Source organism: Neophocaena asiaeorientalis, unplaced genomic scaffold (assembly GCF_003031525.2).
Source record: "Neophocaena asiaeorientalis asiaeorientalis breed wild unplaced genomic scaffold, Neophocaena_asiaeorientalis_V1.1 scaffold599, whole genome shotgun sequence".
NCBI classification, from domain to species: Eukaryota; Metazoa; Chordata; class Mammalia; order Artiodactyla; family Phocoenidae; genus Neophocaena; species Neophocaena asiaeorientalis.
Window position 1 is genome coordinate 62,405 of NW_020173499.1, and position 24,985 is coordinate 87,389.

The following is a 24,985-nucleotide window of genomic DNA, read 5'->3' on the forward strand; positions in this document are numbered from 1 at the left end:
TGAAAGAAAATAATTACAAAATATAGTATGATCCTATTTATTTATATGGGCACACACGTCCCCACATATATTTGTAGAAGTCTAGAAAAAGTTATGCAAGGATAGACAGCAAACAGCAAATAATTAGAGAGGAAACAATTTTACTTAGCACTTTATTTTTGTTGTTGTTGTTAAAGCAAACAAGTATTTTATTAAGTCAGAAAAAGTTTTAATTTAGGAAACCCAATTTAGAACCTGATGATATAAAGTTCCTGTAGATTACACCTACCAATTCTATATACAAAGTTGTATTTTAGTTCTTAAATGAGTCTAAGAAACTACTTTGATAACCTCAATTAGACATGAGAAGCATTAGCAATCTGAAGCTTTAGTTAACCAATCAACTTTCCTATTCACTGAACCCAAAAGATCCAGTCATCCTGACGTGCTTAGATCTACAACGTGTAAAGATATTCACTCCATAGAGGAACACTTTTCTTGCACAAATAAGGTATCAGATATTAATCTGCCAGTTAGCCAGAACCCACCTTACTTTCAGCTTTTGCTCTCAAGGGCAGTTATTAACAGACAATTTCATCTCTTCAAATTCCTAATATACTGTTTTATGAGGAACTAAGTCCATGAAAATGATAACTATTCATACACAGAATTATCTTCTTAGGTAACTCATATCTACCCTGTAAATTTTGTACAGTACGGCCCAATTAACTCCTGTAATGTTTGGCAGTCCCTTAACATTTTTATTCCAAAGAAGCTTTAAGGTTGTACTCTTTCTACTGTAATAATCCAACTAAATATAAAAATAGGCTTTCCATCTTATTCCAAAGCCTATGGTCATGAAATATCAACACGACACTCGTAAGTTAAAACTCCAAAGTTTATCTCTATGCCGCCCACACTTTTCTCCCATGCTTCCACACTGGTGGAGAGCAACATAAACTCCCACGTGGACCAAATGATTGCAATATCCTCCTAAGCATCATCCGGCTTCTTCTCTTGCCCTTCTCAAATAAATCCGTTCTCCATAAAAAAGCCAATCACATCTTTAAAATATCAATTGGATCACCTCCCACAGCACCTAGATAAAAATCTTTAACATGATTTACAAAGCCCTGCCATAATCTAACCTGTCTTGCCTAACTTCTCTGCAGATTCAATTCACAGCATTTTTTCAAGTGGCTATAATCCTCTCAGTCTGTCAAGTGTGCCTCAGTTCTTCCTCACTTGCTATTCCTTCTGCCTGGAACAACTCTTCCTCGCTCCCACCACGAACCTCCATGGTAAAACCCTACTCATCCTCTGTGTTTCATCTTAAATGACACTTCTTTAAGAAGCACCTTCCATCACCACCCCATATCCAATTTAAATTAGGTCCCCGTCATTGTTTTCCATACTTTCCCGTCTGGACCTTTACCACAGTCAGTAATTACATATTTGTTTAGCATCTGGTTTTCTCCACTAGCCATGTCCATGATGGCAGGATCTTACTTGTTTATCAGAGTACCTTCAGTGCTTAGCACAACAGCTGGCATATTAGAAGCTACTCATTATCTGCTGAAATGAAAGGAAGCCTAAATTTGGTGGGAAAGCAAGGGTCTCTTCTAGGTAAGACTCAACTGGCTCCTCAAAAATGGAATTCAGGGCTTCCCTGGTGGCGCAGTGGTTGAGAGTCCGCCTGCCGATGCAGGGAACATGGGTTCGTGCCCCGGGTCCGGGAAGATCCCACATGCCGTGGAGGGGCTGGGCCCGGAGCCATGGCCGCTGAGCCTGTGCATCCGGAGCCTGTGCTCCGCAACGGGAGAGGCCACAACAGTGAGAGGCCTGCGTACCGCAAAAAAAAAAAAAAAAAAAAAAAATGGAATTCAAATCCTGTTGCACCCACAATTTTAAATGAGTTACTTTCACTATACCCAGCCCTCCAGAACCTGCATCTCATTCCACTCTCACACTAAAACAAACCTATCACACATTCCCTGTGTACCTCTGAGGTATAAATCCATTCTTCCATAATCACTACATTAAAAAAAAAAAAAAAAAAATAACCTTTCTGCCCACCATGTTCTACTTAGCCAAAGACTCCAACACAGAAATCTAAGCTAATCGAGATCACAGTTCAAAAACTACTTGAGGGCTTCCCTGGTGGCGCAGTGGTTGAGAGTCCGCCTGCCGATGCAGGAGACACGGGTTCGTTCCCTGGTACAGACTTGAATGTATGGCATCCCTCTAAGTTCCTGGAAATATAGGAACATGTAAGGAAAATTACTTTTAAGTATTTAAACATATTCTTATCACAATTACATGGTGTATCTGGTCACCCATGAAATAGTCTTTGGGACAAATTTAACTGTGATCTGGGAAGATTAAATTCTTTTCTGAAACAACTCTTTCAGTTCCAAATAATGAGATTCATGGTAAAACTGCTGTAGTTACTATTTGTCTAAAGGAGAAAAGGGGTCATAAGAGTCTAAAAGGAAGGACAGGAACACTTCATTCCAATATTTGGAATTCTCTTACCTTTGGAGCTAAAGTATGTTCAATTCTAGCTGGGAAAAGACCAAAAAGTTACATGCCTAACTCAGTGCTCTAGCCCTCTTAATTTCTTGAGGAAAACTATCTCTACAGATGAAGCAAACTAGGATCCAGAGAGGAAAATAACAAATAGAAAATTAATGCTTAAATACTTAAAAACTTCATTGTACAATACACTTCCCTGGAAATACAAATTAGACCCACTGTTAAAAACTATGAAGATGGGAGGGTTGGGGATTGGGCTGTGACTGCTAATGAGTACAGGGTTGCTCTTGTGGGATGATGAAAATGTTTTAAAGTTGTGTTGATGGTTGTACAATTTTGTGTCTACACTAAAAACAAACTGTACACTTTAAAAGGGTTAACTGCGCGGTATGTGAATTATATCTCATTAGTTAAAAACTATAAATAAAATTGAGAAAGGAACATCAAACTGTGGTTTTGGATCTGGGATGGGTTTTGCGGGAAGCACATGGGTTACGTCTAAAATAAGGGATAGAAATTTGATAAGTTTAAGGGAAATGTTGTCAGCCTTCTGGGTAGCAAATATCAGTCTGGTATAGGGAGCAATCGAGTTGGCCAGAAATTGCTGAAGAAGTGTAACAAAAGGTAGGGTGAAAAACGAGCCTTAAAACAGAGGCCCTTAATGAGACACAATGAGAACCTAGCAAATAACAGAAACTTCTTAAAAAGATTCTGTCCAAGAGGAAGACAATGGATTGAAAGGTGTCTCTACGTACAAAAGACTCTTACCCTATCCAAGGAAAGACCTGGGTGAGTCATGATTTCTTAGCGCTGTGTCTATACTGGCTCCATAACTTACCATAGGTTCTAAAAGTCAAAGTGAGCCCCTGAGTCATTCATTAACAATTGCAGCCAACACCCTGGTTGGAATGTATTACAGTGAAAGTGGAACGCTGTTAGGGATAGGTGCGCAAAGAATGACAGCAGAGAATGACCCAACATTCAGTTCAATATACTGAAGCGACGTGAAAAACAAAAGCGAATGCAAAAGGTATCCAAAAGGCATCGATTTTATTAAATCCTTTTCTGATATCTTTCCGTGCCAACCCTATCTGGAGATCTCTGGTGCTCCGACTCCCTCTCTTCCGGGCGCCACCCCACCCCCCACTCACGTGGGACTCCGGTCTCTGCACTGTCTTACCGCCTGCCGGCAGACGCCAGACCTGTTCAATTAAACTTTTATTAAGCTCCTGCTGTGTGCAAAGCTCCCAACTCTGTGCTGGGCTTTAGAGACGTCAGTACGCCCTGGGCCTATTATGTGCCCTCTAAAAGAGAATCTCGGTCCACCCCACATCCCGGGCCTGCCTTCCCCCCAGCTCCTACCCACAGCCTCCGCTGGTCCAAGTACCCACTCGGAGCCCTCGCTCGGCCGGCGGGCCACAGAAAAAGGGCCTCGCCCCTAGCGCAGACCCACACGGGAGGTCGCGGCCCCTACTGACCTAAAACGCAGTAGGGGTCCACTACCCACCGGAGCCTCGGCTCGTAACGGAGATGACTGCCCGGCCCGCGTTCCCCAAGCCGCGAGGGTCACAGACCCGAGCAAGCGCTACCTCCCCACCACCCCCCAACCCCCAGTGCACGCGGCTACCCTGGCCCACACTCACGGCGTGCAGCGGTCGCTGTATTCATTAGCGATCGTTTCGATGCCGCCGGCGCGGGCTACAGCGACGTAGCAGCTCTGGAACCCCAGATCTATGCCCACCACCGACATGGCGCCGGCTACAGCTCAGGCTCGAGCCCGGGTCCGGCCGGCAAGACAAGACACGGACCCCGGCGGGGCTGGCGCGCGTAAAGCGGGCCGCGTGGGCCAGGGAACTGGGGCTAGTGGGAGACGTGCGGAGAGCCACGCAAGAGCCTAGGTTGTTAGAAGGAGGGCCGCAGCTGAGGACACTACTCAGGCCGGCTCCGGCTCAGCGGCCGCAGCCTGGGCGCCGGTAGCGGGGGCGGAGAAGATCTCGAAAGGTCTCGTCGCTACGAGAGTAAAGAAGCAGCGCGAGAACTGAGAGGGAATGTTCTCGCGAGACTCCGGCTCAGCCGCTTTTCTTCCTGAGGCCCCGCCCCCCAGGTACGTACAAGCGTACGTCACTCCCAGGCCCAAGAACCTGGGAAGGGCCGGCGAAAGACAGTTGGGAGGCGGAGTTGGCCATTGAGCATGTACACGGACCCCGCCGCCGCGCTAAGTGCGGCAGCAAAGAGCAGTGGAGCACCTCCCCTTCCAGAAGAAAGTAGGACAGCCGGTTTGAGGCAAAATACTGAGGAAGCGCTTTTGTCCTACTTCCGCTTTTTTCTTTATTTCAAAGGAAGTTCTGGTTGTGGCACCTCCTACGCCACACCTAGTGTTGGGAAATGGGAGCACAAACTAATCTTAAAAGTCCAGAGGCGTCTCTCATCTGCTCTACTTGAGGTAGGTTGGTGGGTAGAGAAGGCCGCCGTTGGAACGCGGCCTTCGGCAGTCTTAGCTAAGACGCTGTCAAAGTCAAAGACAGCGCCCTCTGCGGCGGAGGGGAGGACTCCACCCTCAAGTCCACCGCCTTGTTTTTTTCGTTCAGCCTCGTCGCACCGTTTTCTAAACCACTCCTGTCCTTAGGTCAGACTGAGGAACCTACGGCACTTAAGCCTTTCAATCCCCAACCCATTCTAAGCACATGTCTTGAGCTGGATGCAAGAGACACTGAGATAGATGACATGCTCCTAGGTACGTTCAGACCACCTGGTAAGTGGCAGGATGAAATGAAGCTAGCGAATCATCAGGACCCCTCACTTGCATGGGCACCTGGGAGAGCAAGGAGTTGCTGAGAGTTACGGAGGCTTCCAGTTGTGGAGCGGAAGCCAGCTGTCAATCGGGAAGCAACTCTTTGTAATGAGCATTTCTGATAAATCGCTTAAAGATATCTCAGAAGACAGGGAATCTGAATTTCCATGTCAGTAATTTGATGTGATGCCTTATTCTAAGTATTTACTTTGTAAATACTTAAGCATTGTGTAAGCTTCAACCCCACAAAACCTGAATCCAGTACAAGAGTAGCTAGACAGGTAAATGGGGTCCCAGTACCTGGTGGCAAGTTTGTTCACACATAGTGGGGGAGCGGAGGCGAAAGGGCAGAGAAAATTTTTTGTTTAAATTTTTCTAGTCTTGCCATAAAATATGAATTTTATTTCACACCTGCTGCCTAAGAAGGCACCTCAGTCTCCAGGAGCAATGCCCAAAGCCCAAGTTGGGTGCCTTTAAACTTGCTAATCACTACACGGTTCTCACATTTTGGCTAAATCAAACCTGTTTTTGTCTTCAAAAACAAGCACTGAGTGCTCCCTGAGGCTGTAATAGGAGGTGTGTAAGCAGGAAGAAAAAGCCTTTGAAAAAGAGAACAAGGACAAACAGTTGCTTGTACACCCGTATTCACAGCATTATTCACAATAGCCAAAAGGTGGAAACAACCCAAATGTCCGCTGATGCATGAATGTGTTTTCAAGATGTGGTATATACCTATGATGGGATATTATGCAGCCTAAAAAGGAACAAAATTCTAACACGATGCAACATGGATGAACCTTGAAAACATCATGCTAAGTCAAAGAAGCTAGACACAAAAAAAACAAATATTGACTAATTACATTTACACAAGGCGCCTAGAATAGGCAAATTCATAGAAACAGAAAATAGAATAGTGGTCACTAGAGGCTGGCTGGTAGGAGGGATTGGAGAGTTACTGTTTAATGGGTACAGAGTTTCAGTCTGGGATGATGAAAAAGTTCTAGAGTTGGATAGTGGTGCTGGTTGTACAACAATGTGAATGTACATAATGCCACTGATTTGTACACTTTAAAATGGTTAAAATGGTAAGTTTCCTTATGTATATTTTACCACAATTTTAAAAGTAAAGAAAAATTGTACTTGACCTTCCTTCCTCTATCTCCTATTTTTCTCCCACCTAGCAGGATATCAATAACACCAGAGATGTTACTGGCTTTACCTATGACAGAGTCCTGTCTCCCTCTGTCTACTCTGGGTTATTAAGCACTGGGCAAACAAGCCAGTCTGTAAAAAGATAGGGTAGGGGGTCCACAGAGAAAAAGAACCAGGCATGGCTTTCTTGACGTAAGAAAAGCCATATTTGGCCGAATCCATTTTTTGATCTAAGCCTGGCCACAATGCTTGTTGTTGAACAGGTCTCAATAATTAATGATCGTAAGGGAAGTGAGGGAATGCAGGAACAAAGGAAAAGCAGTCAAGAAACAGTAGTTCAGCAATAAAACAGAGTCCTAGTTCCTCCTCAAGGGATGTACATAATATGATACACATCTTCAAGTTCTGCAGGAACTAAGGCCCCCACCCTGATGGAGGATGGAATGAGGTTGATCTTTTCTGACACTTGTGGCTTTAATCACCTAAAGCTTTGTCCCAGTTCAATGTTAAAAATCTCCTCAGCTCAAGCCCCTTCGTGAATATGCATATACCACACAAGGCCTTTCATGGATATGCACGTACTCTTGGCTTAAAACTTCCCCAGTTTTGCTGTTCAGGGAGACACTGCTTTGGGAAAGATCCCCGGTGTTCTCCTTTCTAACTTCAAGTAATAAATCCTTCATTCTTCCTATCTTTGGCTTGGTTGTGTCTTTTGGCTCAACACCCACCAAGACGGGAACCTAGTTTTTGGGTAACAAGCCTGACCTAGGCTGAAGTGCCTAAACTACCTAGAAGATCACTATGTCTGGGTTGTGGACTCTGTCCCTGCCTTCCATCTTGTGGGAGGCCTCCCCAGCCTTTAGCTAAACTGGCAAAAAACATCCCTATCTTTTTGTGTTCCAACTTCATACCTACCTGCCTTATTTGCCTTGGCACTGCTTTCAGTTTAAAATACCATTGGTTCTATCAATCTTTTGAACAATTTGTCCTTCTCAAAATGAAGCATAACATCAGTTACAGAGAGCACTCTTCCTGCTAAAATTAGTGTCTTTGATCATCAAACTTATAGCTCAAGAGGCTATTCTGGGATATTTAAATAAATGAAGTCAGGAAAGGTTATTTAAGAATTCCAAAGAATCTAAAGGAGCAAGTTTCCAAGAATCGATTGTGAAGCAGTAAAGTTGCCAGAATATTTAATGTTAAAGGCACCATGGGTGTAGCACAAGTTCTTTTCATTTAGCAGAGCATCTTGAGTATTTTAGAAGGAAGTTGTTAAATGCCTTTCTCTGATACAATGATCAAATTTAGTTCTAAGCAATTAGCAAAGTTTTTGTCTGTTTGTTTTCAGTACACAGTGTTCATAGCCTGCCTACCACGAGACAAAAGTTTCTCAGTCAGTTGGGAATTCATAGTCTTCCCTGCCAGGTGTCCAGTGGAATCCTGTTCTATATTCTGGAGCAGGTTCTGGAATCATTTGCTTCACAAGTAAGCTACAAACTCAGGTAATGGTGTTTTCTGGCTTCCCTGATATCACAGTGAGTGGACCAATGCCCTTAGCTGAACCAGCGCTCCTTCCTAAACTCTAAAACTCTTAACAACTCAATAATAATGGTAATTACTTCATCTCTAGCTCCTACAGTATGTGCCAGACATTGTGCTGAGTGATTTGGATATCATAATCCACTTAATCCTCACAGCATACCCATTAGGTGGGTGTTATTTTCCAATTTTGAAGATGAAAAAACAGACCTGATGAGGTTAAAGAGCTTGTCCAAGGTTATATAACCTTTAAAACTCCGATTTCAAAGTGGCCTCCTACAACTACACCACTGTTTTCTTTAAGCTCATGTTCCTTGTAAAGGCTCCATAGAGTAAATATGGGAAACAAAAGAATAAGAGAAATTAATTCAACTAGTCATTCATTGTAGACCTTTTGGAATACTTTCCTTACTTTCAGTGTTTTTGTTATGTATATATGATGGTTGAATTTGGTTGTGCCTTTTTTATTAGGTTAAACCAGCCTTTCCCAAACTGTGTTCTATGAGATATGAATAGGTTAATAATGTCATTTTAAAGACTCTGAGAAGTCTAAAGAAAACCTGTTTAAACGTTGTTTAATTATAAGCACAAGTATAACAAGCAAAAATATAAGGAGTAGTAGGGCACAATTTAGTCTCCTGGTTTTTTCCCTCAAGTATTTTTCTAATCTTAACACTCTTCTGATATAGAAACTACCATTACAGTTCACTCCTAACCCCAAATTCGCTGAAATCCTAGTGTCCTTCCTCACACTATTATACCGTCTGCTTACATGGTAGCACTATGATCTCATTCTGAGGTCCTTTCCCAAAGCCTCACTCTTTTGCCTTTATTCGGGCTGATTACACTTATACATACATCCTGCAGTATCATCAGTATCCCAAACCTTTCCCTCTTTATAATCTTAAAATGCTGGGTGAACTTTGCAAAGATTTCTCCAGGCCACACAGACTGATACCATCAGGAAATTTTAACCCCTTCGTCTAGGTCTCTTGATCACTGATAATTTTCCTGACCTGATTCATAGCCTCCTTACCTATAAGCTCCACCCTCTCCTCAACCAGCCCCAGACTCAGCCTTCTTGCACCTCTATAGCAGCTGACATTCCAACTCCACCCCCAAAGTCCAGCCTCTTGGTCTGGTCTGCTGAGACCAGAAACGTGACTCTCACCTGCTCAGACTCTCACCTGCTCAGCTGGGTTTTGCTCTGGCTTGTCCTGTTCCTGAGTACAGAGGGACCCCCCCCAAGGAGCTATCCTGCCATATCATGTCTGCAAATTACAAAACTCTTTTACCATCTTTTGTTTAAAGTGTCAAATTCATCAGGACTCAGTGTATCCTGTGCTGGTTTCCCTTCAGCTAAATACAGCTTCTTTGTCTCAGGACAGAATGCTCTTTGCTTCTTGCTCTAAGACTCAAGGACAATGATTTTAAAAGGCCCTGTGGCCTCCGATAATAATTCACTTTTCAGGTTTCCTGATTAAAGAGGAATCTGGGGTATGAATATGTGTAATTTGATAAAGAATCAGTGTTACTATGAAAAATTTCATGTGGCACTCTGCCCAGGCATGGCGTCACAACCACAGGAGGACCATTTATTTTCTTGTGGACATGTAGTTAACGTTCAAATGCAAAGTGAGTTCAAAATCTAAATATATCACAGACGATTACAGTTTGACACTTGAACGCCAGCAGTGCAAGCTCTAACTCAGAGGAGAGTGACTAACATGTTTTCCTGGCAGTGACACAGGAATCCATCCCCATGGCCAAAGGCAGCAGCAACAGCTACAGCAGGCTGAAACAACAGAGGGGATGACTTGAGTTCACTGGAAGCATCAGTTTCTCTTCCAGACAAGGCAAAGACAAGCCTGAAAAAGGTAGCGAGAAGAAACTTCCACTATGGAGATACTGTGAAACAAAAAGCATGATAAGAACTTTATGTATTCTTGAAATGCTTTGAAAGAATAAGGCACTCAGCAAAGAGTAGAAATGAGGTTAGTAAGTCATTCTTCAGAAATGGATGACTGGCCCTTTAAGAATACTATTTAGTCTATTAAATATGGCCATATTTTGTGCCATTTCCACTGAAGGCAAGAGTTATTTTTGAAAGGAGCAATGAAAAGATCCCAGCTGAATATCCTTACTTGATTCAGTAGTTTGTGCCAGTGAACAGAGCTTGGGATATCTTTTTTTATTCCAATAGTACTAGCACTTGTTTTGAGAAGTCAGGAAAGCGTAGTATATTCGTCTTTCGCATGTCATCTTACCCCTAAATGAGATGAGATCCAGGGCCCCAAGAAGGCCCCATCACACTAAAAGATCTCTTCCAGTCATTTAGAGTGTCAGTAGAGGGACGAAAATGCCTCCATTAGGGCTTCTTTCTTATGTTCTTCCTTAGGGCTTCTTCTCTAAAAGTAAAATCCCCTTCTAAAGCAGAGAGGACACAGTGACAATCTGGCATCTCCATGTAAACAAACAGAAAGTAAAACTACGTGGTTGAGAGGAAGTTCATGAATGAGCTCCTCACTCCACCCCCTGCCCCCCACCTCTCAATCACACACACATAGCACTCAGCCTTTACTTTCAGATCCCTTAGGTGGGTGCCTTTCTCTAGAATTTTCAGTGGAATTTCCTAAAGCACTGAAATATTTGAGAGTTGCTGGTGCTTGTGAAGCAAGGCTGGGCACTTGCCCTGCCTCTGTGAGAAGTAGCTCCCTTTGACCAAAGGCATGGTTGCTGGTAGCAGAGACATTCTGTTCCCTCTATAAGAGGCAACACAGTGTAATGAAGCAGTAATAATTACAGCTGTGATACTGGTACCAGAAAAGACAAGGACAAACAGAAATAAAATTCCAGAAACATATCCAAGTATAAGAATCCAGTATATATGATACTTGGCATTTCACACTAGTGAGGGAGAGGTGGTGTTGGGATATTAGGTAACCATTTGGGAAAAAAATTTTAGATCCCTACCTCAAACCGTATGCAAGAATATATTCCTGATAAGTCAAATACTTAAAGGTTTACAAATTAAGTTTCAAAAATAAAAACATATGATTACCAGAAAATAAAGGTGAATATATACATTATATATATTTATTCAACCACACACACACATAATGATCTTTTGTAAGGACAACAACAAAAGACAAAAACAGTAAAAGCAAAGATAGAAAAATGAATGCAGAAAAGACCGTAAACAAAATGAAAAGCAATAAATACAAAGTTCAAAAAGATTACCGCCAGACTCTGTAAAATTAGCTAACTTAGTTAACTTGTAAAAGATTGTAGAAGATTGATATCACAAATGGTATTTGTTTGGGAGAGATGCAAATGATTTCTATCTGGTAGAAAAGATACTCCCAAAGATTATGCTTTCATTGCCCTGTAGAACAATAACAGGTTTTGTATTTAACTTAGCAATCTAATTTCAGCATTCTTTCTTTCACTTCAGGATCTTGAGTTCTCCATTGAATGATCTTTACTCTCCTGCTGGTCTCCTCACTGAGGTAGGTAAATCACTGACATAGCCTCACTATATATATTTGTATGTTTTTAACTTTTTAAAAGTTATATACTTTGTCCTGAAAAAGTTAAACATAGAATTACCATACGATCCAGCAATTCCATTCCTAGGTATAAACCTAAAAGAATTGTAAACAAAGACTCAAACAGATACACATACACCAATGTTTACAGCAGCATTATTCACAATAGCCGAAGTGTGGAAACAAGCTAAGTGTGCACCAGCAGATGAATGGATAAACAAAATGTGGTATACACATGCGATGGAATACTATTCAACTATAAAAAAGGGATGAAATTCTGATATATGGTACAATATGAATAAACCTTGAGAGCATTATCCTAATTGAAATAAGTCAGGCACAAAAGGACAAATGTATGACTTCCTCATATATGAGGTACCTAGAATAAGCAAATTCATAGAACATAGAATGGAGGTTACCATAGGCTGTGGGAAAGGGTGAATCAGAGTTATTTTTTAATGGGTACACAGTTTGGGGTTTTTTTTTTGGGGGGGTAGTGTTTTTCTGTTGTTTTCTTTTTTTTTTAGAAGATGTTGGGGGTAGGAGTTTTTTAATTAATTAATTTATTTTCGTTGTGTTGGGTCTTCGTTTCTACGCGAGGGCTCTCCCCAGCTGTGGCAAGTGGGGGCCACTCCTCATCACGGTGCACGGGCCTGTCACTATCACGGACTCCCTTGTTGTGGAGCACAGGCTCCAGACGCACAGGCTCAGCAGTTGTGGCTCAGGGGCCCAGTTGCTCTGCAGCATATGGGATCCTCCTGGACCGGGGCCCGAACCCGCGTCCCCCACATCAGCAGGCAGACTCTCAACTACTGTGCCACCAGGGAAGCCCTCTGTTGTTTTTGTTTGCTTGTTTTCGGCCGTGCCGGTGAGGCTTGCTTGATCTTTTTTTTTTTTAATGAATTTATTTATTTATTTTTGGCTGTGTTGGGTCTTCATTGCTGCGCGGGGGCTTTCTCTAGTTGTGGTGAGCGGGGGCTACTCTTCCTTGTGGTGCCCAGGCTTCTCATTGCGGTGGCTTCTCTTGTTGCAAGCACGGGCTCTAGGCACGTGGGCTTCAGTAGTTGTAGCATGTGGGCTCAGCAGTTGTGGCTCACGGGCTCTAGAGCACAGACTCTAGAGCACAGGCTTAGTTGCTCCACAGCATGTGGGATCTTCCCAGACCAGGGTTCGGACCCGTGTCCCCTGCATTGGCAGGTGGATTCTTAAGCACTGTGCCACCGGGGAAGTCCCGGCTTGCTGGCTCTTAATTCCCTGATCAGGGATTGAACCTGCGCCCTCGGCAGTGAAAGCACCGAGTCCTAATCATTGGACTGCCAGGGAATTCCTAGGTACACAGTTTCTATTAGGGATGATAAAAAATGTTCTGGAAATGGATAGTGGTAATGATTGCCTGACATTGTGAATATACTTAATGCCATTCAATTGTATACCTAAAAATGGTTAAAATGATGAATTTTATGTTTTGTATACTTTCCCACAATAAAAAATTTTATTCTTTAACAACAACTTGGGAAGAAATATCCTTCAGATATGTGACATCAGGGACTTCCCTGGTGGTCCAGTGGGTAAGACTCTGCGCTCCCAATGCAGGGGGCCCAGGTTCAATCCCTGGTCGGGGAACTAGATCCCACATGCATGCTGCAACTAAGAATCCCGCATGCTGCAACTATGAGCCTGCATGCCACAACTAAAAGATCCTGCATGCCACATTAAAGATCCCACGTGCCACAGCTAAGATTCAGTGCAGTCAAATATTTTTTTTAAAAAAAAAGGTATGTGACATCAAATATTCTTTATATATACATACTTGTCGTAAGTCAATTGTAAAAAATGGACCAAAGATTAGAAAACAAAGTTCACTAAATAATAAGAAGTAAGGTCCCACAAGCCACATGGTGCAGCCAAAAAAATAAAATAAAATGGTTTAAAAGAAAGAATAAGTACAAATGACAAATAAACATAAAATGTTCAACTTCACCTGGGATTTTTTAAAATGTTAATTAAAACAACAGTGAAATTCTATTCTTTATAGCATATTGGAAAAACAATATTATATGATATAAAACAAACTGCAATACACCTTACTGGCAAAGGTATCAGGGAAAATATGATCTGCTTCTGTCGTTCTAGAGAGCATTTTGGGAAAAGTGTGCATACTCTGTGACAAGAGTTCTACTTCAAGGAATATATCCTTACAAAATGATGGGCAAGCATGCTTCCCCTGTGTATACAAGAGAGGGAGTATAGTAGACTACTTAACCCTACAGCCTGGGCTTGAATACCAGTTCCAAGTGGCTTATAGTCCACAAGCCTCAGTTTCCTCACCTACAAAATGGGGGAAATAATAGGACCTACCTCATAAGATTGATGTGACACATAAATAAGACAGTTATTATAAAATGTACATTACCTGACACAGAGCATATGCTCAAGAAATATTAGAGGTGGTCATTACTGTTGTTGCTCTAATAGGATATTGTGTGAGATTTTTCCCAGTTGTCCCAGAATTGGTGATTAGGGCCCACAGGTGAGAACAAAGAAGTGAAAACTAACCTACACCCTTAAGAAAATTGCCAGTAATTGGAGCCAGGCAACTCCCCAAGAGACTAAGCAGAAACAGACTAGACATTACCAGCCTCCTCCCTACTCCAGCCACCCCACCCTTCCAGGTCTCTGTAGAAGTGAGGAGGAGTGAAGGGCACTTGGTGATTTGCTTTGCGGGGAGTGCAGAATTACTTCATGATGAGAAGGGATTTTCTCTTCCCAGCAGGAGAGGGGCAGAAGGTGCTCTCTCTCCAGGGAAAACAAATGAGAAGGGAGGCTCTTGTAAAGACTGGAGAGAGGTATATAGGGAGGGGGGACCTCCATTCCATGCCTTAGTTGGCCATTTGCTGAGGCAGCATGCTAGCCAGTTTCCCCCTTTGAACAAAGGAGGGGCAAATATGAACAAAAGAAAAGAAAACTGAAGACAGCAAGCTATATGAAGGGACCAAGAGAGGAAAGTAATATGGTGTGACAAGGAAATAAGTATTCCCCCTGGATCTACTGCATGTTAGAAGAGGTGGCTGAACTTGGACTGTTTCACCAGACCCTACCCAAGAAGCTGCTGGCTGGGAGAGACCCTTGCAACAGGAGGCAGCAGTTGAGAAGGAATGGTCAAGCTGGAGCTGGGATCCCCTCATCGGGGAACTATGGAGTAGGAGGCCCAGAGGGGTCCTCCAAGGACATCTATCCTGGACATGTGCCACACAGTGGGTATTAGCACAGAGACCCATCAGCATAGACTAGAGAAACAGGGACAGTCAACAGAGAACCTTACAGACACACTCAGGCAAGTATAAAACCTTTTGATTCCAGATTTCTATTATTTGAAGCTAAAGGTATCTTAATATACTTCTTTCTCTGTAGACCCAGTTTCTCTCTCTTCATGTACTGGCTGCCTGTCAGCTCCGAATGTACATGTTTCAAGTCCAGCCCTATGCAGAGATGAAAACTGAAGACCTTCAGTTCTATTATAAAATTCCCAGGTAATGGTCCAGCTTGGATCAGTCAAGCTGGTTCAGTCAGGTATACCTGAGAATACAGGGTCACTAATCCCAGTCTCAGAAGACTGTCATCATGAGCTGGAAAGGCACCCCACAACATGTCTCACAGTGTTGATGCAGTGGAAGAAGATGTTGTCCCAGAATCCTAGAGCACTGAGGAATCCAGATAGTCCTGGGTGGGCTTTGAAATAAACATTATATATATAGGGGAGGGCATTTACTATACTTCACTTTCCAGAGAGCTTCACAAGGTAATGTGTAGAGACTGTGGGAGTTTGGAAGGGCAGAAGGAACTGGATCTGAGAGGAAATCAGAGAAGTCATTGATTGCCACAGAGAGAGAGAGTGGTCATGTCTCTACAATGTGACCACCCTTTACAGCAGCCCATAAATCTTCAGTAAAATCATGAGCCACTTGGTGTGACAGGATTTCTGGTGGGCACATGAAAGGGGAATGCAACTTCATAACCAGGTGTGACCTGGGGCAGGAACCTAAGAGGAATTAAACCACTAGAAGAGTAGAGTAGTCTTTGAATTACCCCAGACCCTGGATATCAAAGCCAGGTTTACCCAATTCTCTAAGTGCACTGAAGCCTCTAGGTGACAATTGGGTTACGATTTTAATGGCAGGGAAAAAGAAGGAAACCACAAAATATTTCACCAATAGCAGCCTGATTAAATAACCTGTGATTAAATTAAATCTAGCTAACTATCAATACAAGTTAGAATCCTGATCCTTCACAGGATGGGGCTTCTGTGCTTTTTCTGCAGTTGGCCTGGTGAAATGGAGCAGTGAGGAATTTCAAAACTCTTAGATGTTCTTTAGACTCTAAGACTTCTAGTCTATATTTGCTTCTTTGGAATCAAATTTCCCTGGAACTTTATTACAATGGGCTATTTTCTTACCATACTGATTCATATACCTTCAAGCCTTAAAGCTCTTAGATGGTGGGAGCAGGGATTTCTGTGACCTCTAGCCCACATTAAGGCAAATTTGGCTTTGAGGGAGAATGGGAGAAGTGGCAAGTACTTTGAAAAAAGTTGTCGAAAACAGAATGAAGGGACTTCCCTGGTGTCGCAGTGGTTAAGAATCTGCCTGCCAATGCAGGGGACGTGGGTTTGATTCCTGGTGCAGGAAGATCCCATATGCCACGGAGCAACTAACCCCAAGTGCCACAACTACTGAAGCCTGCGTGCCTAGAGCCCGTGCTCCGCAACAAGAGAAGCCACCGCAATGAGAAGCCCGTGCACCGCAACAAAGAGCAGCGCCCACTCGCTGCGACTAGAGAAAGCCCTCGTGCAGCAACGAAGACCCAACGCAGCCAAAAATAAAATAATTAATTTTTTTAAAAAAGAAGAAAATCAGAGATATAAGTTAAAAACAACCCCACTTTCTAAATGCAATAAATATCTTCATGTAAAAATTATTGGGATTAAAATTCACTTTGAGGGAGTTCCCCGGATGCCTAGTGGTTAGGATTTCAGGCTTTCACTGCTGTTGCCCGGGTTCAGTCCCTGGTCGGGGAATTGAGATCCTGCAAGCTGCGCAGCACAGCCAAAAAGGAAAAAAAAAAATTCACTTTGAGGATTTATCAATGATAAAAAGCCCTTCATATGGATACTAAACAGACTTACTGGGGTGATCATTTAGCACTATATAAAAATACAAATCATTATGTTGTACACCTGAAAGTAATATGTGTCAATTATACCTCCCAAAAAAAGCCCTTCACGACATCTATTTTTAAATGGATTCATGAAACTTCACTGAAGAAAATGGAAAAGAAACAGAATAGTTAGTTTTTCTGTTTGTTTGTTTGTTTGGCCATGACATGTACCTTGCAGGATCTCAGTTCCCCAGCCAGGGATTGAACCCAGGCCGTGGCAGGGAAAGCGCTGAATCCTAACCACTAGACCACAGGGAACTCCCAACAGTTAGAATTTTTAAAATGCAGAGACAGGGCATAAATGTTTTGTCACAAAAATAATCCTGGTTCAACATGTAATGAATGGAAAGGTGTATAATACCTAAAATGGAGAAGATTTACAAATGCTGGTAATACTTGGAAATTTGAAGCAACTCTTAACAATGTCTGGAGTTGATTCAAATTTTCCAAATTCTCAAAAGATTGCTAAAAACCAGATGGTGCAAAAAAAAAAATCTTTATAGCAAATTTACCCATAGCAAGTACAAGAAAAGGATCTGTTGACAACTCCAGAGCCGTCTTGAACTTGAACTGGTGCTATACAAAGTGCTTCTCACAAAAAATTTAAGTGCTCTTAGGATGTACCTGCTTTTTTTAGAAAGAGGCTATCTTGCCACTCTTATTCATTAAAAAAAAGTGTAATTACTATTTTCTTTTTTGCTTTAGACACCACATAAACTGAATCTTGATTTAGTATTTTTCTGATTAGCATTCTAATGAAAAATGATTTAGAGGTATTTATTTTTTTTTGCGTTACGCGGGCCTCTCACTGTTGCGGCCTCTCCCGCTGCGGAGCACAGGCTCCGGACCCGCAGGCCCAGCGGCCATGGCTCACAGGCCCAGCCGCTCTGCGGCATGTGGGATCCTCCCAGACCGGGGCACGAACCCGCGTCCCCTGCATCGGCAGGCGGACTCTCAACCACTGCGCCACCAGGGAAGCCCTAGAGGTGTTTATTTTTAAGTATTTTGGCCAGTTTGGGTTTTTTCACTAGTAGCACTAGTAATGTGGAAAAAAATTTTAAAAGCTTTTATCAGTTGTTTTATCTATCACAGAAAGGAGTGTTTGGTATGGTAAAATATTACTCACTTCATATTTTTTAAACCTTAAGATATACATTCATAGACAATACTAAATTTTTACAAATGTTTAATCTATATACACATAAGGACCTAAAAGTAAATTCTGTGTTTTTCCATATTTTTTACATTCACCAGAAGTAAAACTTCTCTTTAAAAGTCAAAAACTTAAGAAATAATTGTGTCTAGAAATAATTCTGCCACAACTAAGAGTTTGCGTGCCACATCAACTAATCCCACATGCTGCAGCTAAGACCCGACACAGCTAAATAAATAAATAAATAAAATTCTCCAGAAACATTGTCCATGATATTTTAAAATGTGTTAGAATTAGTTAAGTTTCAGTTGTGGGACTTCCCTGGTGGTGCAGTGGTTAAGAATCTGCCTGCCAATGCAGGGGACACGGGTTCGAGCCCTGGTCCAGGAAGATCCCACATGCCGCAGAGCAGCTAAGCCCGTGAGCCATGGCCGCTGAGCCTGTGCTCTAGAGCTCACGAGCCGCAATTACTGGAGCCCACAGGCCCATGCACCACAACCAAGAGTAGCCCCCGCTCACTGCAACTAGAGAAAGCCTGCGCACAGCAACAAAGACCCAACACAGCCAAAAATAAATAAATAAATTTATTTTTTTTTAAAAGAAAACCTCAAACATCTCTATCTGTAGATAGTGGAAAGTAACATGCATTGTTTTCTCAATCTCTATTTTAAGTTTTTCCGTAATGAAAATGGATCATTTGTGTTTTAATAAAGGCAGGAGGGGTGTGGTTTCAAGACTCGAGCTCAAACCGGGATAAAGTCGTTTTTGCTTCAGGACCCACATCGCAGAAAAGGTACACTAGAGGGGGTGGGCAGCCAGAGACGTTCGATGAATGAGGGTATGTCTGGAAGAAATATTAGATCATCATTCCGAATTTCACATGAACTTTAATAAATCAGCCATCATATATCTGACCTTGCAATTAAAATGTTTGGATTTAGAGCACAGAAGTTTATCATCCTCACCGGAAAAGGAAGAGAGAAAGAGAGCTGAATGGGTATTTTCATTTCAGCTAGTTTCCTTTGATTTTGCTATATGACATTTCTATTTTTAAAAAATATTTAAATATTTATTTATTTATTTTTGCTGTGCTGGGTCTTAGTTGTAGCACACAGGATCTTTTTTATTTTTTTAACATCTTTATTACAGTATAATTGCTTTACAATGGTGTGTTAGTCTCTGCTTTATAACAAAGTGAATCAGTTATCCATATACATATGTTCCCATATCTCTTCCCTCTTGCATCTCCCTCCCTCCCACCCTCCCTATCCCACCCCTCTAGGTGGTCACAAAGCACCGAGCTGATCTCCCCACACAGGATCTTTTAATTGTGACATGTGAGCTCTTAGTTGTGGCATGCATGCAGGATCTAGTTCCCCAACCAGGGGTCGAACCTGGGCCTGGGAGCACGGAGTCTTACCCACTGGACCACCAGGGAAGTTCCTATATGACATTTCTAAATGTTTGGCCACCTGTAGGCCTTTGTAAAACACGTTACCTCTCCCACTGTTGTCTACTTGTGAAAAATTTTACATGGAAATATCTTATGAAGAGGTCCTGTTATAGGATATAATGTACAGCTTTTGTTTTTTTCTGCTCAGCATTCATTCCTTAAAGTATTCCTCTGATCTTCTTCATTCTGGTGGCTTGCTAACTGTGGGATCCCACCCCCCACCAGAGGGATGGGCACATCTCACTAAGAAGCCAAGCAAACTCCTACAAGGGAACTTCACTGTTGAGATGAGGCACACAGGTACCACAGGGGGTCGGACCTGATCATCTGCTGGCAATTGCCTAAAAAGGTAGCACACAAGCTCCTATGACTAAGATCTGGACTTTTCTGGTTCAAGGCCTTCTCAAGGCTGTACTTCCGCTTTCTAAATTATGAGCCAGCCAATAAACTACTAATAAATTCTTTGTTTATTTAGCCAAAGTTTTGTTTTGTGTTTCTTGCAATTGAATCCTAAAAGATATAAGGGAATTCGTTCTATATTATCTCAAAATACAGTCATTCCTCAGTATCCTCAGGGGCTTGGTTCCAGGACACTTCCCAATGCCCCCAAAAGATCCGTGGATGCTCAAGTTCCTTATACAAACCAGTGCCGTATTTGCATAAAACCTACACACATCCTCCTGTGTACTTTAAATCATTTCTAGATTATTTGTAATACCTAATACAATGTAAATGCTATATAAATATATACATTTATATAAATGTAAATGCTATATAAATATAGCATTGTAAATACATGTAAATACTATGTAAACAGTTGCCAGTGCAAATTCAAGTTTTGCTTTTTGGAACTTTCTGGAATTTTTTTCCCAAATATTTTCGTTCTATGGTTGATTGAATCCATAGGTACCCAACCTGCAGATAAGGAGGGCTGACTATAAACAAAACTGGCTAGAGGGGAAGGAGAGTTGTATAATAGAAAAAACTCAGGGCAGTGGGCCTTGGATAAATCACTTAACAAAGAGGTCTGAATCTCAGTCCCTTAATTTGTAAAATGGGGATCCTCTGGGGGCAAGGCACAGAAACTTGACTTGAACCATCTTCATCACAAAAGAGATTTACTGAAGGAAGGCTGTGATAACCCAAAGAATCAAAGGAAAAGGCAATCAAGTCTAGGTAGGTCTTTCTGTCTCTCTTCTCTACTTCTCTCAGCATGTCAACTTCCGTTTCTCCTAAACCAGCAAATCCTGGACTCAAAAGCACACAGCTTTATATCACAGCAAGGCATGTCATCAAGGCCCAAGGACCCAAGCAGCTGTGTATGAAGATGAGAGAATACGATACAATTTTTGAGTATTTAGTTTTCAAGCCCCCTTGGAAAGTGGAAATAATTGAGGAAGGCAGCTCTTAGCCCACTCCAGGGAGCTTTAGGCACCACTCTCACCCACAAGCCCAGAGGTAGATGGAAGGGCCCTCCTTTTTTTCATTTGGAGAACCAGAGCCTCATATCCACAGAGGCCCAAATGGCTTTCCACCAGTCCCCTTGCATGGCCACTCCCCTTTACAAAACAAATGGTCTCCCTGCTCTGAACCTCTCCCTTACTTAACCAAGTTAGTCAAATTCTCTTATCCTACTGGAAGGAGAAGAGCTCTTTTTGTGGTACGCAAAGGCATATGAAGGAAGAACCCACATTTGATTTTGCACCAGGGTCCAATTTTACAGCACTTTTTCCTGAATAGTTGCAATAACTAGTTGTAAAACATAATGAAAGGGCAAAAACCTTTAAAGTTGGTGGATCTGTTCTCTCCCCTCTTCCTGATGCTGGTGGAACTAGTTTCCATTGTGGTTAGTCTCACATTCTTATGAAAACACATTCACCAACTTCTGGTGCAGGACTGTAACAGGGAAGAACTAAATCGGACTCCATGTTGGATCTGTTTCTTTGACTGTAACCTTTGCTCTCTGTTGCTTTTGTTATTATAATCATACATAATGACCTGCCACAGGGAACCCTGCCCCTCTGCCTGAATGTTTAAGTGCCTTTGTTCAGGTCACAGGGAGACAATCTGACCCTGCCCACCTGTGAATGGCTGCAGAAAAGAAGAAATTAACACATCCCCTTCCTGATGATGGCCAAGCCAGATAAAACCAACGACCTTTTTACTTTACTTCCTCACCTCCTCCCCTTCTCTGTTCTATAAAAGAAACTGGCATCCAGACCCCGATAAGATGGTTTTTGGGAGACCCTAGTCTGCAGTCTTCTTGGTGTGCCGGCTTTCCGAATACAGTCGCTGTTCCTTGCCTCAACACCTCATCTCCCGATTTATTGGCATGCCGTGCGGCGAGCAGAGTGAGCTTGGACTTGGTAACAGGATCAGCTACATAATATATAGGGCCCAGTACAAAATTAAAATGTGAGACTCCCTGTTCAAAAGTTATTAAGAATTTCAAGACAGCAATAGCAAAGCATTAAGCCAAGTGTGGGACTTTTCTAAGCACAGGTCCCTGTGGAGTGTATCGTTTCCCTGCTCATGAGGTGGCAAGCTATGTTCTGTGCTCAGCTCTCTTAACCACAGATGCTCATGAACCGATCAGGGTCAGGGCAGGAAACAACCATCCTGACTAAAAGCAACGCAGTTCAGAGAGATGCAAATCTCCCTCCAGCACATCCATCCTTTTACATCCACCTTTCCCCCACATCTTTTTTTGTTTGTTTGTTAGTCAAAAGTTCATAGCTTTATTTATAACAACCAACAACTGGTCATGCTCTATGGCACATCAACAAGTTAATGGATAAGCAAGTTGTCGAATAGCAATAAAGTTGAGTACAAGTTAGCATTGAGAATTAAACTATCTATAATTGTAATAACTTGGGTGGATCTCAATATGATTGAGTGAAAAAAGCATTAAAAAGAACACTGTATTATTCCATTCATATAAATTTTAACCCATTGCAAAGTATCTACAGTGACAAAAAGCTGATCAGTGGTTTCTGAAGGATGGTGACAGAGGGGTGGTAATCAGGAATTACAGTGTTGCATTAAGAAACTTCTGGTGGTGATAGATATGTTCATGATCATGATTGTGGTGATGATTTCAGCCTTATAAAAAGCTTATGATACATAAAGTATTTTATAAATATCAAATCTCATCTTCATACACTATAAATATATGCAAGTTATTGTATACCAAACCTCAATAAAGCTTTAAAAAAGTGTATTGTCCCAAAATGAATATATCATGGAAAATAAATACCACATAATAAAATGTGCCTTTTGTCTATGTCTCCTACTGTTTTCTAATATTGAGTTATGAAATAAATCCAACTTTGTTTCACAGCAGCATAGTGTCAATTAAAATCATTAGCTGAGGTAAGGTTTAATTCTCAAAACCAGTCTTTCAATTTCAGTTTCCTTTTTTTTGTTTTTTAATTTTTTTTTATTGGGGTATAGTTGTTTTACAATGTTGTGTTAGTTTCTACTGTTCAGTGATGTGAAGTAGAGTTCCCTGTGCTATACAGCAGGTTCTTATTAGTTATTTGTTCTATACATATTAGTGTATATGTGTCAATCCCAATCTCCCAATTCATCCCAACCCCCCTTTCCCCCACATCTTACATAACTATAAGACACTTGGTGGAAGCTTTCCTAGGATAAAAGGATAGTCTGCTTAAGTCTTAGTAGTGTTCATTTTTTTCCCTTTTTTTTAATTGACGTATAGTTGATATACAATATTATATGTTACAGGTGTACAGTATAGTGATTCACAAATTTTGAAGGTTATATTCCATTTATACTTATTATAAAGTATTTTCTATATTCCTCCTGTTGTACAATATATCCTTTTTTGGGGGGGGGGGCTGCATTGTGTCTTCATTGCTGCACGCGGGCTTTCTCTAGTTGTGGCGAGTCGGGGCTACTCTTCGTTGCAGTGCACAGGCTTCTCATTGTGGTGGCTTCTGTTGTTGTGGACACGGGTAGGCGCGGGCTTCAGTAGTTGCAGCACGCAACCTCAGTAGTTGTGGTGCACGGGCTTAGTTGCTCCGAGGCATGTGGGATCTTTCCAGACCAGGGATCGAACCCATATGATTCACAAATTTTGAAGGTTATATTCCATTTATACTTATTATAAAGTATTTTCTATATTCCTCCTGTTGTACAATATATCCTTTTTTTGGGGGGGGGGGGCTGCATTGTGTCTTCATTGCTGCACGCGGGCTTTCTCTAGTTGTGGCGAGTCGGGGCTACTCTTCGTTGCAGTGCACAGGCTTCTCATTGTGGTGGCTTCTGTTGTTGTGGACACGGGTAGGCGCGGGCTTCAGTAGTTGCAGCACGCAACCTCAGTAGTTGTGGTGCACGGGCTTAGTTGCTCCGAGGCATGTGGGATCTTTCCAGACCAGGGATCGAACCCATGTCCCCTGCATTGGCAGGTGGATTCTTAACCACTGGACCACTAGGGAAGTCCCGTACAATATATCCTTGTAGCAAACCTAATAGTTTGTGCCTCTTAATCCCCTACCTCTATCTTGCCCTTCCCCCCTTCCCTCTTAAAGTGTTCATTTTTGCCAGCTAGAAATTACTTGCAGCTTTCACAAGAGTTTTAAATTTTTTTCAACTTCTACCCATTAAGGTTTACAGTACTTAGTGTCTGAATTTTAGCCTGGGCCCTCTGGACAAAGTTGTGAGTCCCTCAAGTCCATGAGCCTCAGTGGGAAAGAGCTACACTGGCTTGGTCTTGCCGTTGAAAAAAAAGATTTTTTTTTTTTTGGCTGTGTTGGGTCTTAGTTGCGGCGCACGGGATTAGTTGCCCTGTATGTGGGATCTTAGTTCCCTGACCAGGGATTGAACCCTTGTCCCCTGCATTGGAAGGCGGATTCTTAACCACTGGACCACCAGGGAAGTCCTGAAAAAGCAAAACACTATTGTATAGTGTGTGTGTGTGTGTGTGTGTATCTGGCCCCTGTATCTAGATGCTTTCAGTTAACTCTTGTAGGTTTTCCAGGTGTGCAAACCAAATCATCACAAAATATGTCATTTGCTTCCTCCTCTCTATTTGTTATATCTTATTCTGTCTCTTGCCATTTTACATTTGCTATAGTGCAATTTCTTTCTTTATTTTTTAAAGCTCTTCCTGAGCCATTTGTTTCCTTTTTTGAAAATTAATTAATTAATTAATTATAGCTGCTCTGGGTCTTCGCTGTGGCACAAGGGCTCTTCATTGCAGCCCACAGGCTTCTCTAGTTGTGGCGCATGGGCTCTAGAGTGCAAGGGCTCAGTAGTTGCGGCATGCGTGCTTAGTTGCGGTATGTGGGATCTTAGTTCCCCGACCTGGGGTTGAACCTGGGCCCCCTGCATTGGGAGTGGGGAGTCTTAACCACTGGACCACCAGGGAAGTCCCTGCAGTGCAATTTCTTTTAAAATTAGCTGACAAATGGGAATTCCCTGGCGGTCCAGGAACTCTGCACTTTCAATGCCAAGGGCCAGGGTTTGATCCCAGGTCAGGGAACTAAGATCCTGCAAGCCGCACAGTGTGACCAAAAAAAAAAAAAATTTTTTTTTAAAGTTATCTGACAAATACATCTTAATATAGTTTTGTGGAAAACTTGAAAGTTTGTGAATAA

General features: G+C 42.2%; 1 protein-coding gene and 1 long non-coding RNA gene across 2 annotated transcripts in view; one reads left to right on the forward strand and one right to left on the reverse strand.

The window, feature by feature from the left end:
• Positions 1 to 4,510, reverse strand: part of HSPA4 (heat shock protein family A (Hsp70) member 4) — a 42,749-nt gene extending 38,239 nt beyond the window's left edge. The window contains exon 1 of the mRNA XM_024747612.1: positions 4,158 to 4,510. Coding sequence (XP_024603380.1) covers positions 4,158 to 4,264 — 107 coding nt within the window. The 5' untranslated portion in view covers positions 4,265 to 4,510. The remainder of the gene's footprint in view (positions 1 to 4,157) is intronic.
• Positions 4,511 to 4,687: 177 nt separating this feature from the next.
• On the forward strand, positions 4,688 to 18,945 carry LOC112401367 (uncharacterized). The gene is made up of 3 exons (XR_003003572.1): positions 4,688 to 4,957; positions 11,451 to 11,505; positions 18,625 to 18,945. It is a non-coding gene; the product is annotated as an uncharacterized LOC112401367 (long non-coding RNA).
• Positions 18,946 to 24,985: the final 6,040 nt, after the last annotated feature.